This window comes from Salmo salar, chromosome ssa17 (assembly GCF_905237065.1).
Source record: "Salmo salar chromosome ssa17, Ssal_v3.1, whole genome shotgun sequence".
In the NCBI taxonomy this organism is placed as follows: domain Eukaryota; kingdom Metazoa; phylum Chordata; class Actinopteri; order Salmoniformes; family Salmonidae; genus Salmo; species Salmo salar.
Genome location: NC_059458.1, coordinates 57,057,137 through 57,083,024, shown reverse-complemented (window position 1 = coordinate 57,083,024; position 25,888 = coordinate 57,057,137). Strand labels below are relative to the sequence as shown.

Sequence of the window (25,888 nt, the reverse complement as noted above, 5' to 3'; positions counted from 1 at the left end):
TTTTATGTATAAAATATACTATAACCAGAGGAGAAACAAAGTAAGAAGCAGTGGAATTGAGAAAAAGAGTGAGAAAAGGGAGAAAGAGCGAGAAACAGAGACAAGGAGAGAGAGAGAGAGATCAAGAGTGAGAGATCGAGAGACAGACAGAGAGAGAGAGATGATATGTGTCCAGTCACAGTCTGTAACCCATCCCCAAATGCCCCTTTGAGTGACTAGATCTGTGGCTGTGTTATCCATCTCATTCTAACCAGCTCATAAGGACACACACACGCACACACACACAAAGATGGATTAACATATAACAGGCTGGTAAACAAAAACAACAGAGCTTTCGTTAATTAACGAGCGCAGGGCCGGCCGGGCAGGCGGGTGGCGAGGGGCGCTCACTGTGGCACCATGCCAGGCCCCAAGCCATGCCAACCTGAACACAGCTGCCTAATGGTGAACAACTGGCACTGGATGGGACAAGGATGGGTGACAAGGGAGGAGGAAGGGATGGGAGAGAGCGAGGGAGGGATAGGATGGGATGGAAGTGGGGGAAGGGGATGGAGGGAAAGTTAGACAGATGATATGGAGATAGAGGGATGGTAGAGAGAGGGCAAGAAAATGATGGAAGCAAGGGAGGTGAGAAAGACAGAGAGTGGAAGGGACACAGAGAGACGGAGCAAGAGGAAGAGAGAGAAAAAGAGAAAGCAAAAAGTTAGCGAGAACGAGCAAGCGAGAGAGGGAATAGAAAAGGAAGAAACAAAGACAGATAAACGGAGAGATGAGGGGGGGAGTAGCCGTAGTGTGCAGAGAGAGGAGATAGAGAGATAGCGCTGGAGATTGGATGATGATATCCCCATGTCTCTGCTCATTAATAGTGTAAGCTCTCCTCTCTCTTTCTCCTTTGTGATTTTAACACACTTCTAATTAGCACAGAATCCTTTTCGTTTGGGAGAGGGGATGGAGAGATGGGGGGATCATATTTATATCTGTCTTTAATAAATTCCCTTTCATTTGATCTTTTTTTAAACACGACACGGCGGTATAGCTAGCGTTTCCTTTCCCCTGACTCCAGCAGAAGAGAATGAAAACTGGTCCTAATGCAAGGGGTAATTGGTATGCTTGTCTGAAAGCTTTCATAGTTGTTGAAGTTGTTCAATTCTACAAACAGTGGGAGATGTTTCGGAAGTTAACAACAGAGAGCAGAGAATCAAAAGGCGGACTCAAACGACGTTGGAATCGAGTCTTGAATCAGTATTGTTCATTATGATGCCCAAAATGATGAGACACTAAAGGGTACTATATGATGCTAGCATTTTAGGTCAGTTAAGGTGACTTGGGTGGTGTTCGTTAGGGAATCCAATGGAAAACGTTTTAAAAACATTTCGCAACAAAAACCGAATAAGTGTTTTTTATTGGATAAGTTCAGGTAGTCCCTCCTTATTTCAGTCCATTTTCTTCCACTTGGTGCCTAATGAATACGACCCTGAGGGTGTTCTATCGGCTTGTTTTCTGTCAGTCTAACCTTCTCCATTTGGAGGGACAGTATTATGTGCGACACACTGCCGTATAGACAATGTCAGTGTGTTAGCCCAGTGGGGAGAGGGAGGCTCCCCTGCTTGTCTTTCAGGGAGACGTTTGGCAGCGCTGCTAATCAGAGTGCAATTAGACAGAGAACTCTTTGGGCGACAGAAAACTCTGATTACCCAAGAGTCAACGTGGTATATTTAGTATCTATCTGTTCCTGTTCTTCCATGGTTGCCGTGGCGCCCCCGAGCTATGAGCTGAAGTGTGGAGGAGAACGAGGAAAGATGGAGGAAGGAGTGATCACACAGTGGCTCTAAAGGACACTCCCTATAGCTAACCCAACACCATTTAGTTTATGGCTAGTCAACCTATAGATGTACAGCATACTGTACTGATCACCTGCATAACTACCCACAAATGATACCACTTACCACCTGTAACCTACAACTACCTACAAACAGAATGTAACCCCTCTAGAAGGACCCCAAACTCAAACCCAGCTATCTGCCCTAACCCCTCATGAAACAATTTACCCCAAAATAGCACTCCAACTACCCCCCCCATTAACAATCACAAAATAAGTCTGACATAAGTCTGACTTAAATCAGTCTGTATCTAGCCTCCAAACCCAAACCTACAGTAATCTCTCTGACTCAGCCCTCATCCCTCTAACATCCCTCCCCTTCCCCTCTGCTCCATCTCTGTCTCTCAGAAGTCTGCAGTACTTGTGTTTACACCCTCCCCTCTCACCCCAACACAGTGCTTTGGGGAATAGAACACACTCTGCTCTGCATCAACAGATCAAGGCTTCAGAATCAGAGGCGTCGATACCGCTGCTTGTGCAGATGAAAGTCAGAGAGCTGCAGACAGAGTTTAGGAGTTCACACGGACACTTCTGAGTTGTTTTCTTGGTTTTAAAACTCTGCAGATTGGGAGCAACCTGAAGAATGTAATCCGGGCCTTTCGTCTGTTCGACTACAACCGAGACGGACAAATCCAGCAACACGAGCTGCGCAGGATACTGGAGAGCTACTGCTTCCCCTTATCACAGAGAGACTACCAGAGGTCGGAGAGAGGGTCCAATACAGACAAGCATGCACACACACACACCCATCATGGATGATGGGTCCAACTATTTCCAGTACTCCCTACGGTCAGAAGTAATCTTTTGGAATGGACATGATTACTAATGCTAACTTTGTGGTCAGTCCTTTGTCTTTTCATTGAGAGAGAGAGCTAATTGACTTTTAAAACTTTGGGCCCTGCAGTCAAATCCACTCCAGAAACGTTGCCCAACTTTTAGTGATGTGGCTCTAGAGGATTCTGTGTGACAGGTTCATTTAACATGGCTTTAATTGGTTTCAGTACTCGGGAAGCTCTCTCTCACTTTGTCTCACCTTCTCTCCTTTTTTCTTATCTTCCTCTCGCTTTCTCTTTGTCCCACTCTCTCTCTCTCACACACACACTATCTCTCTCTCCATCTTTTCCTCACCCTCTCTCTCTCGCTCTGTTTATTTTCAGCACATATCTCACAGTGTTGCCCCTCTAGCTCTCATTTCCTATTCTGATCTTCGGTTTGCTTACCCAATAAAACAAACTATGATTTGATCTCCTCTCCACTGCAGACTGTGGACCCACCACAGCCCTAACAACATGGCAACTATGTCCTACAAAGTGTTCCTGGAGAAGCTGGGCCTGGAATCTAACAAGTACAGGAAGTTTGTCCCGGAGCCTCCAAAGCTAGGTAACGTAGGAGTCTTATTGTATGATAGGAGGGCGTAATAACTCAAGTGACTACAATCAGTTCATAAGGCACTCAAATAGATGTTTAGAGACACACAGACCTGCAGACAAATATATAAGCTGCAGCCGAACACTTTAATCTGTCTTGGATATGACTGATGACATCATGTGTTTTACAGCATTGGGCTGGCAAGAAATTAGTCCTCCAGACAAGATAAAACTGAGGAACAGAGCCGTGTCCCAGAATGCAACAGGAGATACACAGGAGAGCCAAGGCCTGACTCAAGACGAGCTGCAGACGCTCTTCCTGAAAAAGGTAGAATAGTCAACTTTGACGGCGCCATGATAATGTATTGTGGCCAACTCAGTGGAGAAAAGAGCAAAACAGAGATTATCCACTAGCGAAACATTTGGCCAACTGCAAAATGACCTTATCAAGGTCACTGTTGAAAAGTGAAAGCATTACATGATATGGTTGGGAGGATACCGTCTATCCAGATTGGTTTAAGCTACGACAGTGTGTGCGTGTGCGTGCGTGCATGCATGTGTTTGTATGCTCCTGCTTGTGTATGTGTGCATAGTTGTGTGTGTTTTATTCTTGTTTGTATGTCACCATCTGGCCCTGTTCCGTGCGTTATCCTCTTAGATGAGACAGAGAGGGGAAATTGGCTCTAAGTGGCGTGCTAGTATGCGTCGCGACAGAGGGAACACTTCTCATTAAAATGTTTGCCCAGAAAAATCTGCTCCTGAGTTAGTGTGTTAATCATGACTAATTTGTGGGAAGGCAGCAGCAGTGTAGTACTGCACATTATATGGGGGTGATCCCCACGGCAACCACAGCGTTGACTCACTTCCTGTAATGTAATGTGTGTGGGTGTGTGTGTCTCTGTTAGTTGTGTGTGAGCTGTACCCTAGTGTGGAGAGCATTGCAAGCGTTTGATGTCACCCACTCTGGACTGGTGCCACAGGAAGACCTGAGGGCCGTCCTCAGCAGCTTCCTGTTTCCCATGAGCCTCAGCACCTTCCAGAGCCTGACCTGCCGGTATGAAAGTGAACACAGTGACGCGGTTAACTTGACTGCTATGCTCTCTTTCTGTTACCAATTCCCTGCTGGTGACTCTTATCAGCAGCTCACAACCCTTGCACGTTTTATCTCGGTTAACCCAGAAAAATATTTGTTCAGATGCTCGATAGTGTTTACGTAGTTTGTCCACGAGAGATTATTTCAAATTCCCACTCCACTCCCCATCCCTCAGGAGCCTGAATCTAGCAGGGGTGCACTTCCACTTCCTTTGTTTCCAATCCTTCACTGCTTTCTGACATTTCTGTATCCAGAGTCTCAATGTTACACAAGATGAATGTGTGTTTTGCATTTGTTGTGCGTTTGTTTGTTTGTGTGGTGTGTGCGCATGCTGTAGTTTTGGGGTGAGAGCAACAGGGCCTGTGAAATGGAAACAGTTCCTGGGTCAGTTTCAGGGTCCAGTCACAGAGGAGGACAGCACCACTCCTCAAACAGACAGGTCAGTTATCTCTAACTACCACTCCCTGATCTAAATTCTATACAAGGAACATATTCCATACTACTTTACGATATGCTATTATATATCTCTACTTCATGACCTCTGGTTCTGGACTTCCAATACACCTTTCACTCACTATCGACGGTCCTCTCTCGCCATCTTTCCCAATCTCTCTCTCCTCCTCCTCCTCTCTCATAGGGTTCCTGAGCTACCTGACGCAGAGGAGGGCCATCGGCGTCTGACAGAGTTCTACCCTATACTGAAGAGAGCCTTTAAACAGTTGGACAGGGTAAGAGACAAGTCCTCACGAAGGAGTGGAACAAGGGACAGGAGAACTGGAAGAACTAGAACAGTATAAAAGATTTAGAGAAACACAGAACTTCAGCAGATTACAGATAGGCAGACCGTTAGATGCCGCTGTTGATGTCCAGAAACGGAGTTACATATGGACACTAGTTACACACTCAGTCACCATATGTTCACTTGACAACCATGTCCGACATCAACATCATCATGCCTCAAGTTCTATGTCCAGATGCTCAAATCAGTCCACATCAGCCGTATGAAACGTGATAGTGACACTAAACTTTAGTGGAGAATATATCTTAGATTCATTCACAGTGATGTTTTGTGTTGATGGGCTACAGCTATACACGAAACAATCATTGGTGTCCATGTTTGAGCGTGTGTGAATCTGATCCCAGATATGAAATCAAAACACATCTGCCAGAAACTCCTCCTTTTATAACTAAAGAAAGAAAAACATCCCCCCGTCAACTGTTTTAAAAATCAATTCTGTGGGTACTAGATCAAACATGGCGTCCACACACACCTCCCGCCAGTAATTTGCTTTTCCAGACAGGCAGGTTGGAAGCCAGCCTGCATGTGTTTTAGACAGACTCTGGGGAGAGGTTGTGTTAGTCTGGGATGACGTACAGTACGCTAATGCACAATGTGTATGTGTGATTCACCAACCAATATAAAGCTACAACTGTTAAAAATGACACAAGGGCAACAGACAGATGGCTACTGGTAAAATAACACTTTTACACAAGCCTATGGCTGCGAATGTAAGATCACTTTTCAACACCAACGTAATGTTTCCTAACTATTTTACACAAAAACACTTCACAATTCAAAACTGGGGCTTCAAGCACAAATGTAAAGGCAACTCCTACACCTATATCCTAAACGAGGAAGAAAGCTCAAAGAGGAGGTGTCATGTCTCTCAACAGGGTAGGATAGGGAGGATCACCAGGGCAGACCTTCGTCAGGCTTTGGAAGTCCCCCGGTATAACCTGAGGGGTCCCCAGAGCTCCTGGTCCAGCCGCAGGGAGCCCCACACCCCCAGGCCCCGTCTGAGCCCAGCCCAGGTCAGAGAGCTCCTGATCCTGCTGGACCCAGAGCACACTGGAGTCATCACTCAGCCCAGCCTGGAGCTGCTCAAACCCAGGAGGGTGCACTCTTCCCCGGGGAGGGAGACACTACACACCCCTACTGGAGGACGGAAAGAGGAGGTCATGGAGGATGTGGCTCAGGTACAGGAAGTTCAGTGTGTGTGTTTGTGTGTTGATGTGTTGGCACATGTTCATGTGTGTGTCTGTTGACTAAGGAGGAGCAGAGGGAGTTGAATGAGACTCAGTATCCACAGTGGATTGAAAAGGCACCTACGGCATCAGACACATGGACTACCGTAAATAAACTGCAAAACACAACATAGCACAGAAAAGAATAGCTGTTTTCACCCATTTTAGTATATTGACTAATGAAACACAGACATATACAGTTCCTCTGTTGTGTTGTGTGTGTATTGATGTTTGTATTGATGTTTGTATTGATGTTTGTATTGAGGTGTGTATTGAGGTGTGTATTGAAGTGTGTATTGTGGTGTGTGTCTGCAGGTGAAGGGCTTGCTGCGTGATAAGCTGAGTGATCAGATAGGTCCCATGCTGGAGGCTTTAGGGGACTGTGACCCTCGACAGACAGGATCTGTTCGCCATGAAGACCTGAGAAGGATCATACAATGTTACGGCCTGCCCCTCTCACACACACATTTCAACAAGTGAGCAATCAATCCCTCTTGTAGACACACACTTCAACAAGACTTAACTTCCTCCAAAAATGACGAAACATAAAAACGACTGATTACAATTTGAACTGGTGAATAGACGACTCTATAGGCAGATTTTTTTTTATTATTCATTGAAATTCCATACATTTTGAAGGATACGAATTCAAATGTGTTACAAAAATCTATACATCATTCGTAAAAATGTTAGCACAATTCATTACCTTTTAATTCTTACAGAACATAGAGGTTATACAGTGGCTTGCGAAAGTATTCACCCCCTTGGCATTTTTCCTTTTTTGTTGCCTTACAAACTAGAATTAAAATGGATTTTTTGTGTGTGTTTGTATCATTTCATTAACACAACATGCCTACCACTTTGAAGATGCAAAATATTTTTTATTGTGAAACAAACAAGAAATAAGACATAAAAACTGAAGAATTGAGCGTGCATAACTATTCACCCCCCCAAAGTCAATACTTTGTAGAGCCACCTTTTGCAGCAATTACAGCTGCAAGTCTCTTGGGGTATGTCTCTATAAGCTTGGCACATCTAGCCACTGGGATTTTTGCCCATTCTTCAAGGCAAAACTGCTCCAGCTCCTTCAAGTTGGATGGCTTCCACTGGTGTACAGCAATCTTTAAGTCATACCACAGATTCTCAATTAGATTGAGGTCTAGGCTTTGACTAGGCATTTCCACGACATTTAAATGTTTCCCCTTAAACCACTCGAGTGTTGCTTTAGCAGTATGCTTAGGGTCATTGTCCTGCTAGAAGGTGAACCTCCGTCCCAGTCTCAAATCTCTGGAAGACTGAAACAGGTTTCACTCAAGAATTTCCCTGTATTTAACGCCATCCATCATTCCTTCAATTCTGACCAGTTTCCCGGTCCCTGTCGATGAAAAACATCCCCACAGCATGATGCTGCCACCACCATGCTTCACTATGGGGATGGTATTCTCGGGGTGATGAAAGGTGTTGAGTTTGCGCCACACATAGCGTTTTCCTTGATGGCCAAAAAGCTCACTTTTAGTCTCATCTGACCAGAGTACCTTCTTCCATATGTTTGGGGTTTGGGGAGTCTCCCACATGCCTTTTGGAGAACACCAAATGTGTTTGCTTATTTTTTTCTATAAGCAATGGCTTTTTTCTGCCACTCTAATGTAAAGCCCAGCTCTGTGGAGTGTACGGCTTAAAGTGGTCCTATGGACAGATAGTCCCATCTCCGCTGTGGAGCTTTGCAGCTCCTTCATGGTTATCTTTGGTCTCTTTGTTGCCTCTCTGATTAAGGCCCTCTTTGCCTGGTCCGTGAGTTTTGGTGGGCGGCCCTCTCTTGGCAGGTTTGTTGTGGTGCCATATTCTTTCAATTTTTTAATAATAGTATTTAATGGTGCTCCGTGAGATGCTCAAAGTTTTGTATATTTTTTCATAACTCAACCCTGATCTGTACTTATCCACAACTTTGTCCCTGACCTGTTTGGAGAGCTCCTTGGTCATCGTGGTGCTGATTACTTGGTGGTGCCCCTTGCTTAGTGGTGTTGCAGACTCTGGGGCCTTTCAGAACGGGTGTGTATATATACTGAGATCATGTGACAGATCATGTGACACTTTGCACACAGTTGGACTTTATTTAACTAATTATGTGACTTCTGAAGGTAATTGGTCGCACCAGATCTTATTTAGGGGCTTCATAGCAAAGGGGGTGAAAACATATGCACCCACCACTTTTCTGGCTTTTTTTTTTTGTTGAATGTTTTTGAAACAAGCAATTTTTAATTTCACTTCACCAATTTGGACTATTTTGTGTATGTCCATTACATGAAATCCAAATAAAAATCAATTAAAATTACAGGTTGTAATGCATCAAGGGGGATGAATACTTTTGCAAGGCACTGTATGTTGTTTGTGTCTTGTGTACTCTAGGCTGTGTGAGGCTGGTTTAGACCCAGGGTCATGCAGGGTCAGGTACAGACAGTTCCTCAGGGCCCTGGGCCTGCCTACAGGAGAGACACAGACAGGCACTATACACTACCCCCGCAAGGTCTCTGGCAGGTACGGAGGACAGAGGCAGAGAGAGATAGAATGGAGAAAGTGAGAGATGGAGAGAAAGAGAGGGAGAGAAAGGTGGTCAGACAGAGAAAGGGGTCCAAAATAACAAAGGGTAAAGTTAAGTAATAGAGGCGTTAGAGAGGATTTTTTGTTGTTGTTCTAATGCAACTACATTTCTGACACCAACAGACTGAACTATCAATCCCAGAATGCCTTGGTGAACAACAAGCCAGTGCGTTCCCCCAGCGCCACTGTGGGGGGTCCAACGGTTCACATGGTGGAGAACATTATGTTTAGCAAGCTCAAAGAGAGGCTGGACCACAGACACGTTACCCTCGACGACCATATCCGGGCAACGGCCAGAAGCTCAGATGGAATGGTGTCGTTGAGCGATCTAAAGAAGGTCAGAAGGTCGAGACAGTTGTGTATACTTGACCTCTACTTGACACCTGGTGTACTTGAGCTCTGCTCTCTCAGGGCCTTGACAATAGTGTTCCTCTATGTGAGCCACAGTTTCTTTTTATGAAGATTATATCGCTATACAGTCATTATTATAAGTATCTTATCCGACACCTTTGTATAGGACATGTACTTTGTCCTAATATAGTCTCAACCTATTGCCTTGTTATCAACATTCCCAGATACTGGATGACAGCGGTATCACCTTGGATGAGAAGCAGTTCCGCAAGCTCAAAGTATCGCTTGGTTTCAAAGATGGAAAAATGTCCTGTTCGGCTTTCCTGGATAAGTATGATGGTACGAATCGAGTGTGACTCTTAACTTGCCATGGTCTAGAGACTCAGACTGATCTCTAAATTAGTGTCCTAGCAAGGGGAGATAAAGAGAGGGTCATTCCACTTGAAAACCCCTCAAAAATCCTCATCCCCTCCCCAACCAGCACCCCACCCACGGCGATCAAAGGCTACCCCCCTGCCTCCTGTAAAATGATGTCTCTGTTAGCACATGAGTCATTGGAGAGCTCATAGGGATTATAAATATAGTTTTAGAGAAGCTCTCCATCTCTCATTAGTACAGAGGAGAGGAGAGAAAAGCAGAATCCACTTATTGCTGACTGTTTGGGGTAATTATGAGCTTTGGAAGCAGAATGGAAGCAGCAGGGCACCACTCTAATTTGTATCCTCGATTTAATATATATTTTTTTACATTAAACAGAATCAGGACCTAAACTTAGCCATGTTTGCAAAGTGCAACATTTGCGTTTTAATGGATTTGGAGAGAAAAAGTGCCAAGATCCTATTTAGAAATGGGTCAGGCAGTTAAAGGACTACCGACGTCGGCAGTTGTGAGGGGTCCTTTTTCTGTGTGAAAAAAACACAAACGCCTAATCCGAGTGGAAATTATAACAACATTGTAATCTGTTGATGTCATTTCAGACACTGACATTGCATCATAGTAACCAGTAAATAACATAAAATGGCATATTTTACACAAAAAGACAACCAACTGAAATGAATCCTTTAACCTTATCAATTAATATAAGAGGATAGGCTCAGTTAATAATTTTGTGCCTGACATTCTTCCTTTTTTCCATTTGCAACTGGGAACATAAACATTTGACATGCCAAGTTGAATTCTTGGAAGTCAATTAAATAACGATAAGGATGACATTAAAGGAGCAATCTGCAGTTGTTGCATCCATTTTTGCGACTTATAAATTAATGACATGTACCCCTTGATTCTTGAAGAATGTAACTTATTACATCCTTAAGAGTCTATTGATGCACGGGTGTGTCAATCTAAGTAATATAATAAATAAATCCCAGCACAGAAAAAAAATTATGTATGAAATGAAATGTATGCATTCACTACTGTAAGTCGCTCTGGATAAGAGCGTCTGCTAAATGACTGAAATGAAATGAAAATATCCGTTTTTTTTGCATCGACTGTCTTTTTTGCCATATATGAACGTGTTGTTCACTGCGTTTTAATGGGTAGTAAAGACCAAACTCAATATTTAATAAAATAATTGTGTCATTTTTTTTTTATACCTAAAGGGATCCTAAAATTCAAAATCCAATAGCTAAATGATCCATGGTTTGACCATCCTAAAACAATTCCACATTTTAGCTTAGTGACCCTCCCAGTGGCTTAGAGTTTTAGAAGTGAATGCTTCATGAGCTTAGTTCAACTGCCATACCCCATCAGAACCCAAAATCTGAGCTTGTTTTACGCCAATGTTTGCAAACAAAGCAAATGTAAACAAACTGTATAGCTTCAAAACATGGGTTACAATCAGTCCTTGCATCCATAGCTTAATCTGTACATCTGAGAGTGGCCCGAAACAGTGGCCCGAAACTTTTATTGTTATTGTTTCTATTCCGGATTGCCCCTTTAAAGTGAAAAATATAAAGGTCCAATGCAGCTGTTTTTATCTCAATATCAAATCATTTCTAGGTAACAATTAAGTACTTAACTGTGATTGTTTTCAGTTAAAAGTGCCCAAAAGAAACAAAAATATACTGAACAAAAATATAAACGCAACATGTAAGGTGTCGGTCCCATGAGCTGAAATAAAAGATCCCAAAAATGTTCCATACACACAAATGCTTATTTCTCTAAAATGTGCACAAATTTGTTTACGTCCCTGTTAGTGAGCATTTCTCCTTTGCCAAGATAATCCATCCACCTGACAGGTTTGGCATATCAAGAAGCTGATTAAACAGCATGGCCATTACACAGGTAAACCTTGTGCTGGGGACAGTAAAAGGCCACTCTAAAATGTGCAGTTTTGTCACACAACACAATGCCACAGACATCTCAAGTTTTGAGGGAGGGTGCATTTGGCATGTTGACTGCACGAATGTCCACCAGAACTGTTGCTAGAGAATTGAAAGTTAATTTCTCTACCATAAGCCGCTTCCAATGTCATTTTAGAGAATTTGGCAGTACGTCCAACTGGCCTCACAACCGCAGACCACGTGTAACCACGCTAGCCCAGGACCTCCACATTCGGCTTCTTCACCTGCGGGTTCATCTGAAACTAGCAACCCGGGCAGCTGATGAAACTGTGGTTTTCACAACCAAAGAATTTCTGCAGAAACTGTCGGAAACCATCTCAGGGAAGCTCATCTGTGTGCTCGTCGTCCTCACCAGAGTCTTGACCTCACTGCAGTAACCAAATTCAGTGGGCAAATGCTCACCTTCGATGGCCACTGGAACGCTGGAGAAGTGGGCAGGCATAAGCTACAGGCAACGAACACAATTGCATTTTATCAATGGCAATTTGAATGCACAGAGATATCGTGAGGAGATCCTGAAGCCCATTGTCGTGCCATTCATCCGCCGCCATCACCTCGTGTTTCAGCATGATAACGCACAGCCCCATGTCGCAAGGATCTGTACACAGTTCCTGGAAGCTGAAAATGGATTGGCCTGCATACTCACCAGACATTTCACCCATTGAGCATGTTTGGGATGCTCTGGATCGACATGACAGCATGTTCCAGTTCCCGCCAAAATCCAGCAACTTCGCACAGCTATTGAAGAGGAGTGGGACAGCATTCCACAGGCCACAATCAACAGCCTGATCAACTCTATGTGAAAGATATGTGTCGCTCTGCATGAAGCAAATGGTGCTCACACCAGATACTGACTGGTTTTCTAATCCACGCCCCTACCTTTTTTTTAAAGGTGTCTGTAAAAACCATAGATTAGGGAATAATAAATGTATTTAAATTGACTGATTTCCTCATATTGAACTGTAACTCAGTAAAATCTTAGAAATTGTTGCAACTTGCGTTTATATTTTTTTCAACGTTTTTGCTTGAGTAATTGCTCTTTGCTAGGAAACCACCTCTTAGCAAAGAGCAATTTCTCAAGCAACAACTTTGTTATGATTGTCTGGGAGAGGGGAGGGGAAAATTGAAAACTCTTTCTTATTGGGCTATTAACTAATTTACCACCTGGTGATGTCACCAGGCAGGCCAAAACTCCATCTTACCAAAACAGGCCCTTACACTAAAGGTCTTTATCATAATTTTCACAATTCTACAGTATTATTTCAACTTCATAGCGTGTAAATACATATAAATCACAGGCAAATCACATTTTTGACTGCACTGGGCCTTTAAAATCCAACCCTTTCATCCAATCAAATCACAGTTTAATTGTGTTTAATAGAGAACCAGGCCAGAGAGCAGAACCAGGCCTCGGGGGGTAACCGTGGTAACCTGCGGGCTAAGCCACGCCTCCTGACAGCGGAGGACTGCCTCGGTGTGATCAAAGAGAGGATCGAGAACATCCACGGGGTGAGAGAGAGGAACCGTCCACGCCCACTACACAACTCCACACTCCATTACCTCTGGGATCAATTGTTTTTATCAATATACACATTTACTACACACACAAACACCTAGTACTGACAGGAAAAGACGACGAGGGGTTGGGCTACTAACCCTCACAGACACTCTTTAAAGTCAGTTGAAAAAGAATGCATAATGCCAAAGCCCAAATCCAAGCCTAGCGCTAAAACGACAAGAAAACGTGTAGCAAAACAATACATGTTCCATACATATTTACAACCAATCAATATACACAGCCAATCACCATGTCATCATCATCTTCTCTGTCCAATCAGGACATCCTGTCAGCGTTCCGTGTGATGGATAAGAACTGTGACAGCGTGGTGGACAGGCATGACTTCAGAGAGCTGTATGACAGTCTGGGCCTGGTCAGCAAGGAGAGAGAGTACCAGCGCCTGCTGCAGCTGCTGGGCCTGCAGCCTGGAGCCAACCTCAACTACCCAGAGTTCTTCACCCTCGTCCAATCCAGCGGCAAGACCCGCAGGCAGAATTTCAAGCCAGCCAATGGGTGAATAGGGTCTTGTGGAAGTGTGTGTGTGAGGTTAGACAGGATTCATATGTAAATGTGGCTGAGATGTTTCTGTGTGTGTTCTTGATGCTGTTCAAACAGGCCAGACCAACTGCATGACCACCTGGTGTCCAACGCACGCCACAGATGGACTGATATGTCAAAGGTCAGTCTGGTTTAACTCATACGTCTACCCTGAAGCTCAAGTCTCAAAGAGGATAATGTGTATGTTAACATGTGAGAGGAACCCCATTACAAGTTATGTTACCTCCTCCAGGTGATTTGTCGCTTTGATGAAGATGGTCAGGGTCTGGTCTTTAAGAAGGACCTCAGAAGTCTCCTCTATACCTACGACCTCCCCATCAGTCCTGATGAGTTTGAGGAACTGTGGGCCAGGTGAGCGATATTAGAGCGTGGTAGAACACCACAACCCAATTCTAACTTGAGATCTGTTTTGTGTAAATCGTTCAAAGATATCAGTGCGGAGCTGTGATTTGTCCGAACACTGTTCCACTGGACAGGTATGATGGAGAAGGGCGTGGCTACCTCACCTGTGCTGCGTTCCTAGAGAAGCTGGGCGTGGATCCACAGGAGGTGGGACATGCGAGGAAGGATGCAGACACCACTCCCAGAGATTGTCTCCCTGCAGGGGCTACGCTGCAGGACGTTGAGTGAGTGAAGAGTGATTAACTAAATGAATTAGTGCAATTACTAATTAAATTCTATAGAATACACTTCTTGAGTTAAGCATGTGTCTGAGCTTTGGCCAAAGAAGTGATCAATAATAACTCTGTGTGTGCTGTGTATTTGACCATCCAGGCGCGTGGTGCAGGGTAACTGTGAGGGGTTGAGCAGTGCTCTGACCCGCCTGGATAAGAAGAGAGAGGGCCTAGTCAGGGTGGAGGACCTAAAGAGTCTGCTCCAGAGATACAACTGTCCCCTACACAGACACCAGCTCACCCACCTCCTACACACGTAAATAACTGTCATTATAAAGACCTCTCCATTCCTTCATATAGCTAACACACCTTAAAAATGATCAAACTACTGGGTTATAATCAATCTATCTATCTTCGTCGTGGTCCTGGAAAAATCTTGTCCTGGAAAAATGTTATTTCAACAAAATAATAATAATACACAAATAGTTCTGTGAACGTTTCCATGACTCTAGGACTAATAAAAGTAATGCCTTGTGAACTACATCTGAAAATAAAACATTTTTCATTCCCTGAAAAGTTTCCAGGAAGCAGAAGCATTTACTGATGTTGAATACTGTTGAAGAGATGTTGAACTGATGTTGAGTACTGTTGAACTGATGTTAAACTGATGTTGAGTACTGTTGAACTGATGTTAAACTGATGTTGAGTACTGTTGAACTGATGTTAAACTGATGTTGAGTACTGTTGAACTGATGTTAAACTGATGTTGAGTACTGTTGAACTGATGTTGAACTGATGTTGAGTACTGTTGAACTGATGTTGAACTGATGTTGAGTACTGTTGAACTGATGTTAAACTGATGTTGAGTACTGTTGAACTGATGTTAAACTGATGTTGAGTACTGTTGAACTGATGTTGAACTGATGTTGAATACTGTTGAACTGATGTTAAACTGATGTTGAGTACTGTTGAACTGATGTTAAACTGATGTTGAGTACTGTTGAACTGATGTTTGTAACTGCTGAATACTTAGACACTTCTGTCTCCTCTATATTTTAGACTCAAGGTTCCAATGGACAGTGAGGACAGGACGTTGTCATATGTGGACTTCCTGAAGGCATTTGACCACGTGACAGGGAAGGGGTGTGAGCACCCCCCTAGGCCCTGTGGATCCCCTGACCCAGCCGAGAGTCTGGAGTGGCTCAGTCCTGAAAGAGCTGCTGGTAGGATACGGGAACTGGTCACTGCATCGATGGATATCCTCCACAAGGTTAGGCCACTCCCAACACTCTATCCCTCTTCTTCCCTGGCTCTCATTGTGAAGACCAACAATGTATACAGTTAACATCAATTTGTTTTAGCTACTTACAGTAATAAACTCTTTAAATTGTAACAATTGAACTGTGCTTTTTAATATGCATTAAGACTGAGAGAGGTCCTTCTACTTGCCTAAGCTCAGACATGCTCTCATCTGGTCAGCCACACCTACTCCTACTCACCTGTCTCTCCGTCTGGTCTCTCAGGCCTTCTCTGCCTTCGACAGGAGTGGGAACGGGACGGTCACCCCTCTGGAGTTCCGGCGGGTGCTGGACCATTTTTGTGCCCACCTCTCGGACCCCCAGTTCAGATTCCTGCTCGACAGAATGAAACTGAACTGGGAGAACCACACGGTGTACTGGAGAGACTTCCTCAACCAGTTCAACCTATGCAACCTGGACGTGTGTGACTGGGTCTGTGTGTGTGTGTGGGGGGGGTCCATACTCTGTGTTTATACGTAGGCCTGTGCATTATGCATCTGTTTTTATTTGTTGCGTGTGTATGCATCTGTGTGTGCAGACCCCTGAGGATTGGTCAGACAGAGTGGGTAAGGCAGGTTTACCCGCCCAGCCCCAGCCTCTGCCAATCAGTGAGGAAGTTGTCTCCGCCTGCCTGTACACCATCACCAAGGAGATAGTGGACTTAGACCACACCCATAACAACACCATCTCTAAAGAGGACTTCAGAATGATGTGTGACCGCCATTTCATGAGGCTCACCTGTGACCAGGTAAGCTGACAGGGTCCTGTCTCAATAGGCTCATAGTATAGCTTTTTACATAGATTTGTATTTATTTAATACTAGGCACAATTCATTATACTCTATCAATGGGTTGTCATGCAGAAACAACAGGAATAGGCATACGTGCATGTGTGTAAATTAGATTTTTTTTTCATTTTTTGATGCATTTGCCAGCCAAGTTCTCCTTAGTTTTTAATGATTGCAATCAAAAACAAATTTGTATGTGTTGATAATTATTGACTACTTATTGAGAACGTTAGTCATCTGTGAAGTTCATTAAGCTTGTGTGTAAATGTGTGTGTGTGTCTGTGTGAATATCAGTTTGAAAATGTGGGATATGATGTGTGTGTGTGTACTAAACGTTTAATTCCTCTCTCTCCTCAGTTTGAGAGGGTGTGGGAGAAGCTGCCAGTGAATGTGCTGGGGGATCTGGAGTACAGGGAGTTCCTGAAGCACGCCAGGGGAACTGTTGGGATAAGGGACAAGACCACAGACCCAGTGGACATCAGTCCCCTGAAATCTGCATCACCACCATCCCCTGGGCTCATAGATATGATGTCATCATCACCACCATCCCTTGGGGCCATAGATAGGATGTCATCATCACCACCAGCTCTACAGAGGCCAAAGTCTACAGGCAGCAACCTCCAACGCTCAAAGGTACAGGATCTCTCTATACATGATGCTTATCAGTTTACTTATATATCTCCATCTTTGTATTTGATAGTCCACAGTTATAAGTAGCGTTATAGAAGCCATCCTAGTTAGTTCTGTAAGCTCCTGGGAGTGACCAGAAGTGATATCCAAAATCTAACTAGGATGGCATCCAAATCTAATCTAGGACTGAAAGTAACACAGATTACCAATCCCCCTGTCCTTGTCCCCCTCCCCCCAGTCGGAGGTGGGAGTGTCCAGCAGGGCCAGGCGTCCGTCCACGGCGGGGGGAGAGAGGGAGAGCCCCCTGGTGGACTGTGAGGAGGTGGAGAGAAGGCTGAAGGGGGAGGTGCAGCGCTGCTGGAGGGACATCCAGAGGAGGTGCAGGGAGGAGGACAGAGAGAGAGACGGAGAGATCAGCACACGCTGCTTCCTGGGTAAAACGACCAATCACAGAGTGACATACGTACAGCGCAGTGCCTGATTCGTTATCCCCAGTCAATCATTATTTTATGTAACTTCAATTCACATTCCACCTCAAAACCATTTGATCAAAATCACTTCCATACCTGACGTTGTGTGTGTGTGTGTGTGTGTGTGTGTGTGTGTGTCACAGACATCCTGCAAAGCCTCAACGTCAGTGTGACCCAGAAGGAGCTTGATCGGCTGGCCGTAAAGTTCGACATGAAGGACAGTGGGCGCGTGTCATATCCTGACTTCCTACGTCACTTCCTCCTCAACTTCAAACCGCCAGCAGTCAGACAGCCCTTTGAGCGGCCCAAACTACCTCTCCCCACTACACCGGTACTGTACACCCGTTTAACTACCTCTCCCCACTAAACCGGTACTGTACACCCGTTTAACTACCTCTCCCCACTACACCGGTACTGTACACCCGTTTAACTACCTCTCCCCACTAAACCGGTACTGTACACCCGTTTAACTACCTCTCCCCACTAAACCGGTACTGTACACCCGTTTAACTACCTCTCCCCACTAAACCGGTACTGTACACCCGTTTAACTACCTCTCCCCACTACACCGGTACTGTACACCCGTTTAACTACCTCTCCCCACTACACCGATACTGTACACCCGTTTAACTACCTCTCCCCACTACACCGGTACTGTACACCCGTTTAACTACCTCTCCCCACTAAACCGGTACTGTACACCCGTTTAACTACCTCTCCCCACTAAACCGGTACTGTACACCCGTTTAACTACCTCTCCCCACTACACCGGTACTGTACACCCGTTTAACTACCTCTCCCCACTAAACCGGTACTGTACACCCGTTTAACTACCTCTCCCCACTACACCGGTACTGTACACCCGTTTAACTACCTCTCCCCACTAAACCGGTACTGTACACCCGTTTAACTACCTCTCCCCACTAAACCGGTACTGTACACCCGTTTAACTACCTCTCCCCACTAAACCGGTACTGTACACCCGTTTAACTACCTCTCCCCACTACACTGGTACTGTTTACCCCCGTTTAACTACCTCTGCCCACTACACCGGTACTGTACACCCCTGTTTAACTACCTCTCCCCACTACACCGGTACTGTACACCCGTTTAACTACCTCTCCCCACTACACTGGTACTGTACACCCGTTTAACTACCTCTCCCCACTACACCGATACTGTACACCCGTTTAACTACCTCTCCCCACTACACCGGTACTGTACACCCGTTTAACTACCTCTCCCCACTAAACCGGTACTGTACACCCGTTTAACTACCTCTCCCCACTACACCGATACTGTACACCCGTTTAACTACCTCTCCCCACTACGCCGGTACTGTACACCCGTTTAACTACCTCTCCCCACTACACCGATACTGTACACCCGTTTAACTACCTCTCCCCACTACACCGGTACTGTACACCCGTTTAACTACCTCTCCCCACTAAACCGGTACTGTACACCCGTTTAACTACCTCTCCCCACTACACCGGTACTGTACACCCGTTTAACTACCTCTCCCCACTACACCGGTACTGTACACCCGTTTAACTACCTCTCCCCACTACACCGGTACTGTTTACCCCTGTTTAACTACCTCTCCCCACTACACCGGTACTGTACACCCGTTTAACTACCTCTCCCCACTACACCGGTACTGTACACCCGTTTAACTACCTCTCCCCACTACACCGGTACTGTACACCCGTTTAACTACCTCTCCCCACTACACCGGTACTGTACACCCGTTTAACTACCTCTTCCCACTACACCGATACTGTTTACCCCTGTTTAACTACCTCTCCCCACTACACTGGTGCTGTTTACCCCTGTTTAACTACCTCTCCCCACTACACCAGTTTTGTATACCCCAGTTTGACTACCTCTCCCCACTACACCGATACTGTTACCCCAGTTTAACTACCTCTCCCCACTACACTGATACTGTATACCCCAGTTTAACTACCTCTCCCCACTACACCGGTAGTGTTTACCCCAGTTTAACTACCTCTCCCCACTACACTGATACTGTTTAACTACCTCTCCCCACTACACCGGTATTGTTTACCCCTGTTTAACTACCTCTCCCCACTACACCGATACTGTTTACCCCTGTTTAACTACCTCTCCCCACTACACCGGTACTGTTTACCCCTGTTTAACTACCTCTCCCCACTACACCGGTACTGTACACCCGTTTAACTACCTCTCCCCACTACACCGGTACTGTTTACCCCTGTTTAACTACCTCTCCCCACTACACCGGTACTGTATACCCGTTTAACTACCTCTCCCCACTACACCGGTACTGTACACCCGTTTAACTACCTCTCCCCACTACACCGGTACTGTACACCCGTTTAACTACCTCTCCCCACTACACCGGTACTGTACACCCGTTTAACTACCTCTTCCCACTACACCGATACTGTTTAGCCCTGTTTAACTACCTCTCCCCACTAAACCGGTACTGTACACCCGTTTAACTACCTCTCCCCACTACACCGATACTGTTTACCCCTGTTTAACTACCTCTCCCCACTAAACCGGTACTGTACACCCGTTTAACTACCTCTCCCCACTACACTGGTACTGTTTACCCCTGTTTAACTACCTCTCCCCACTAAACCGGTACTGTACACCCCAGTTTAACTACCTCTCCCCACTACACCGGTGCTGTTTACCCCTGTTTAACTACCTCTCCCCACTACACCGGTACTGTACACCCCCGTTTAACTACCTCTCCCCACTACACCGATACTGTTTACCCCAGTTTAACTACCTCTCCCCACTACACTGGTACTGTATACCCCAGTTTAACTACCTCTCCCCACTACACCGGTAGTGTTTACCCCAGTTTAACTACCTCTCCCCACTACACTGATACTACCCCGTTTAACTACCTCTCCCCACTACACCGGTACTGTTTACCCCAGTTTAACTACCTCTCCCCACTACACCGATACTGTTTACCCCAGTTTAACTACCTCTCCCCACTACACCGGTACTGTTTACCCCTGTTTAACTACCTCTCCCCACTACACCGGTACTGTTTACCCCCGTTTAACTACCTCTCCCCACTACACCGATACTGTTTACCCCTGTTTAACTACCTCTCCCCACTACACCGATACTGTTTACCCCTGTTTAACTTTCTCTCCCCACTACACCGATACTGTTTACCCGTTTAACTACCTCTCCCCACTACACCGATACTGTTTACCCCTGTTTAACTACCTCTCCCCACTACACCGGTACTGTTTACCCCTGTTTAACTACCTCTCCCCACTACACCGATACTGTTTACCCCTGTTTTACTACCTCTCCCCACTACACCGGTACTGTTTACCCCTGTTTAACTACCTCTCCCCACTACACCGGTACTGTTTACCCCTGTTTAACTACCTCTCCCCACTACACCGGTACTGTTTAACTACCTCTCCCCACTACACCGGTACTGTTTACCCCTGTTTAACTACCTCTCCCCACTACACCGATACTGTTTACCCCTGTTTAACTACCTCTCCCCACTACACCGGTACTGTATACCCCTGTTTAACTACCTCTCCCCACTACACCGGTACTGTTTACCCCTGTTTAACTACCTCTGCCCACTACACCGGTACTGTATACCCCTGTTTAACTACCTCTCCCCACTACACCAATATTGTATACCCCCGTTTAACTACCTCTCCCCACTACACCAATATTGTATACCCCAGTTTAACTACCTCTCCCCACTACACCGGTACTGTTTACCCCTGTTTAACTACCTCTCCCCACTACACCAATATTGTATACCCCAGTTTAACTACCTCTCCCCACTACACCGGTACTGTATACCCCTGTTTAACTACCTCTCCCCACTACACCAATATTGTATACCCCAGTTTAACTTACTGTCAATATGGGACAGAGTGCTGTATGAACATAAATGTTTTTACTGCAGAAACTGTGGTAAATTAGTATTTGGGGAGAGAGTGAAAACAGATATTTTATCTTTCTCTTTTCTCATACTACTCTTTTTTCCTCTCCCTCGCTCTTTCTCTGGTCCATTGTTGGCTCATTAACTGTCACTTTCAATGGGGAGGGGGTATGTGAAGTAAAACGAGGGGGCGGTGGGTTGCCAGATTGTGTATACTCAACGGGGACCTTTCCCACCCTCGGGCTCTCTGCTGTCTCCTCCTTGACAACAATACTCGTCAAGTTTGGTGATTTGTGTGCTTTTGGCACAATGAGGTATGTTAATAAAAGCTTCGAAAAATGACACGCGGGTGGCCAGGTTGGAGAAGATCCCCCCCCGGGCTACTAAACATTAGCATTAAGCAGGGCCCCAAGCTTCACCAGAGTGAGTGGGTGAGAGCTTGTCTGGCAACCTGCGAGCTGCAAACCATCCAAACCCCCTCTCGTACTGGCTTTGGTTCACAATTATAACCCTCATTATCTACTAACCAAACCAACCATCTGTGTGATAAATCAGAGACCTAGCCTGACGAATCGTACTGTCGTCCGCCACATACTTTAGTCTTAGACTGCCATCGTTGAAGTTGTTTGTGGTGACGAGGGGCGTTGTACAAAATAACGTCATCAGCGATTGGATCGTCTCTAACAAATCAGAGTATCAAAGCCAATGACGGATTTTTTCAAACCGCTGCTCTACCCATGTGTGTTCCGGCTCTGGCAGAACCCATCGGTTTCTGGACCATTCAGACGGCCGCGAATGTGTTGGCATTCGGTGAATGGTCGGGGAGGTACTCAGATCCAGAGCAAGGAGTCTGGGTAGCCAGGCAACCAGAGACCCCCTGTGTGCTTAATGCTGGAACGGTCTTTCAGAACAAGTTCATAAACACTGCTACTTTACTGAGTTACACTCATAATTTAAGGTGTACAAAACAGCGATATGATTGGAATGATTACATCCATGCAATGGTCTTTAAGTGTTTGTTAACCCTGCTCTGTCCTCTCTGGTCTTCTCTGGTCCGGGGTGGTCCTGATGCGGTCTGGTTGTGGTTCCCTTGCGGTCCAGATGAGTGGGGGTGTTCTCAGTAGACAGTGTGTGGAAGCCATGCTGAGGCTCTATGACCCGGTCCAGCAGGTCTGGCGCTCCTTGAGGCAAAACTTTGTTACCTTCGACCACAACCGCAGTGGCAAAATCTCTATCAAGGAATTCAGAAAGGTATAGTCCAACAATCTACTGTTTAATCATTATTTAAAAAGCTCTTAACTAATAACACGTCACACACGGGACAGTCACACACACACACACACACACACACACAGCAGATAATCCTGATTGTGTATTTCTACAGGTACTAAGGCAGTTCAGAGTGAACCTATCCGAGGAGGAATTCTTCCACCTCACCTCTTTCTTTGACAAGAACACTACGGGGAAGATCTCCTACAATGACTTCCTACGGGGCTTCCTACACTGACCTCTAACCTCTGCCCTCTAACTATGGCCCTACTGTAGGCTCCTGTGAAGGTTTAGCTAGTTATCACTGATAAATCAGTCCATATTGATCGCTATAATTTTACTGTACCACTGAGTGAAGGAGGGATACACAGAATTATTACAAAATCATGTCATGTAAATTTAAACATATAAAGTGATATATTATATAAAATATATATTTGAGGGTTTTCTCCCAATATCTTCCCCTGGCATATCTACAGCTTTTTCTCCCTCTAGCATACCGATTTATCTCCCTGCTGTGTGACTTTATGATACTGATTGCTTTCCGAACCAAACCCAACCAAATAAAGTGCTTTTGGATGATGTACGGACTGTCTTTGTTCCCATCTGACGGGAAACGAAATGGATGACAAGGAGAAGGAGAGGGCGTTTGTCATTCATGAGATAGACAGCATCACCGTTGCAAGACAGAACCCAGAGAGAGAGAGAGAGATCATTATCTAAATAATCTACAGAAAGATGGAGAGAGAGTGAACAACGGAAGGGGCCAATGGAGATGGAGTGTGAGACCATGGAAAGATAGAGAGGGATGGATAGAAGGAAAATAAAGAGAGAGAGGAGATGGGAGTCTACATGATAGGTACTATATTAATGGTGTAAAGCGAAAAGCCATCCGCAAATAAATTACCCCATCTCCTCCGGGGTTACTAATGTAATTATTTGAACGAGGGTTCTCATTAGAATGTGCAGAGGTGTGGAAGAACCAAGCTATCAAATGAGAGATGAGGAACCCAGGTTTAGACACTGGAAATTAACTCTGGTCCCGGCTCACATAATTGATATGAGACACAGATACGTTTGATTGGTGCAAAAGAGCCAAGCTGAAAAAGAAACAATCACCACACTTTTTTTTTTGACACAGAACAAAAGAAAAGAAAGGAGGACAACTTACACAAAGAAAAAGTGTGGGGAAGAAAAAGAGGGAAGATCCATTGGTTACAGATAAGGTTTAATTCAATTTGTGTAGATAATCTCTCAGAAAACCAGAAGCAGGTAGTTTTAAGAAAGGTATTTTACATTTACAGAGTTGTCTCCAGGGGCAACACATTATACAATACCATTCTAAAATGGGTGGATTTTTCTTCTTTTCACATTAAAAAATATTGTACATCATTAAAGCAATAAAAAAATCCCAATAGTTAGAATATCCCAAACAATGGTAACAACGATATACAATACAAGCAGATTGTCATCAGAAGTTATTAGATTCAGAACAGCATGCCCCAAGGAACGAACAAGAAATACAACAGCAAAACTTGAGTTTTCAAAGAAAACAGGAAATACAGAATACAGCTATTGAGGCACAGTGCATAAAAAGTAAGACATTTCAAAGTTATGGTTGAAAGAGAATAGTAAGAAATGCCCCAAAACAGATATTTTCCCCTGCAGAAACCTTTAAAAGAAAAGAAGATGATACAGACACTGACTCCCCCTCGTTTAAGCATGTTCTCAGAATGCTTACCCCCTGGCTCTATCCACATGCACACAGGTATACACACACACACACACATACAGTATTCACACACACTTATCTGTAAACATTATATCCTATTCTTTGTATTCCTACAACAGCACACTAGTCTGCCCCATTAAGACATAACCCAGCTAGCACAATGTAAAGAACAGCAGTGAAACACCAGTGACCCTGGGAATAAAACGTAGCCAGAGGGGATGTTCATATATAATGTCTGAGAGCAGAGAGATCAAACAGGGATGTAGTCTTGTTATGCTAACCACACTTTGAGCTCAGCTAGCCAACCAAAGGCTTCCAGACGAGCAGAGGAAGGACGCTCATTCACAAGTGCTTTCGAAAGATAGAAAATGAACCCATTCTACGCAGACAACTGCTTGACAACATGAGAGTTAATAATAGCTTCACGGGGTGTGGTTAACCCCCTGCACTCTAAAAAATTATATTTAATTTAGAGCTGGTTAAATAGTGGCCAGAACACACGTTGGGTTATTTTGACAAAGCCAGTTGGGTTGCATGAATGACCCAACATGTTGGGTTGCGTGATTACCCAAACATGGGTTAATGTAAGGATCAGTTGGTTGTTTTTACTCTCATGCTGGGTTGACCTAGCAGCTGGGTCTTCTTTAACGTAATCCTTAGCTTATTTTCAGGAGGCGTGGTTTATTAGGGGCGTGGTTTTCAGCTAGATCTTATTGGCCACCCGTGAGAGTAAATGTCATTCCTGTACATCATTTTAAAAGTACATAGTGCAAATTAAAATGTCAATAACATGTTTGTCACACATTCTTTTGTAATATTAAGATTATTTTTTACTTATTATAAGGTATACCATCTTACTGCCTAATAAGGTATACCACCTTATTGTATCCCAACAATGGGATTTACGTAGGTTTTAGGGAACTTATACACTTCTGTAAGCGTCATTGAAGCTACAAAATGTTAAATGTTGGACCGTAATATGTCATAACTATGCAACAGAACAGATGAACAGAATGACATTTACTCTCATGGGTGGTTAAAAATAACTATCTGAAAGCCACGCCCCTACTAAACTACACCTCCAGTCTTCTGATCTGACCTGCTGGTGTCATATCTCAGTAACCAAATACCAATAACCCAGCATCAATAACCCAGCACCCAGCATCAATAACCCAGCACCCAGCATCAATAACCCAGCACCAATAACCCAGCACCAATAACCCAGAACCCAGCATCAATAACCCAGCATTAATAACCCAGCACCAATAACCCAGCACCCAGCATCAATAACCCAGCATCAATAACCCAGCACCAATAACCCAGCACCCAGCATCAATAACCCAGCACCAATAACCCAGCACCCAGCATCAATAACCCAGCATTAATAAC

The 25,888-nt window shown here is 44.7% G+C and overlaps 1 protein-coding gene across 1 annotated transcript in view; it reads left to right on the top strand.

Annotated features, from left to right (window-relative positions):
* LOC106576155 (EF-hand calcium-binding domain-containing protein 6) overlaps positions 1-23,685 on the top strand; it is a 34,158-nt gene extending 10,473 nt beyond the window's left edge. The window contains 25 exon segments of the mRNA XM_045698644.1: positions 2,444-2,580; positions 3,141-3,259; positions 3,438-3,574; positions 4,152-4,300; positions 4,677-4,778; positions 4,977-5,067; positions 6,014-6,316; positions 6,680-6,840; positions 8,771-8,899; positions 9,086-9,299; positions 9,538-9,652; positions 13,037-13,164; positions 13,494-13,726; positions 13,829-13,892; positions 14,004-14,122; positions 14,248-14,397; positions 14,546-14,701; positions 15,445-15,655; positions 15,909-16,165; positions 16,167-16,431; positions 16,828-17,103; positions 17,339-17,534; positions 17,714-17,901; positions 22,600-22,749; positions 22,883-23,685. Of these exon segments, the coding sequence (XP_045554600.1) occupies positions 2,444-2,580; positions 3,141-3,259; positions 3,438-3,574; positions 4,152-4,300; positions 4,677-4,778; positions 4,977-5,067; positions 6,014-6,316; positions 6,680-6,840; positions 8,771-8,899; positions 9,086-9,299; positions 9,538-9,652; positions 13,037-13,164; positions 13,494-13,726; positions 13,829-13,892; positions 14,004-14,122; positions 14,248-14,397; positions 14,546-14,701; positions 15,445-15,655; positions 15,909-16,165; positions 16,167-16,431; positions 16,828-17,103; positions 17,339-17,534; positions 17,714-17,901; positions 22,600-22,749; positions 22,883-23,005 (4,173 nt within the window). The 3' untranslated portion in view covers positions 23,006-23,685.
* The last annotated feature ends 2,203 nt before the right edge of the window (positions 23,686-25,888 follow it).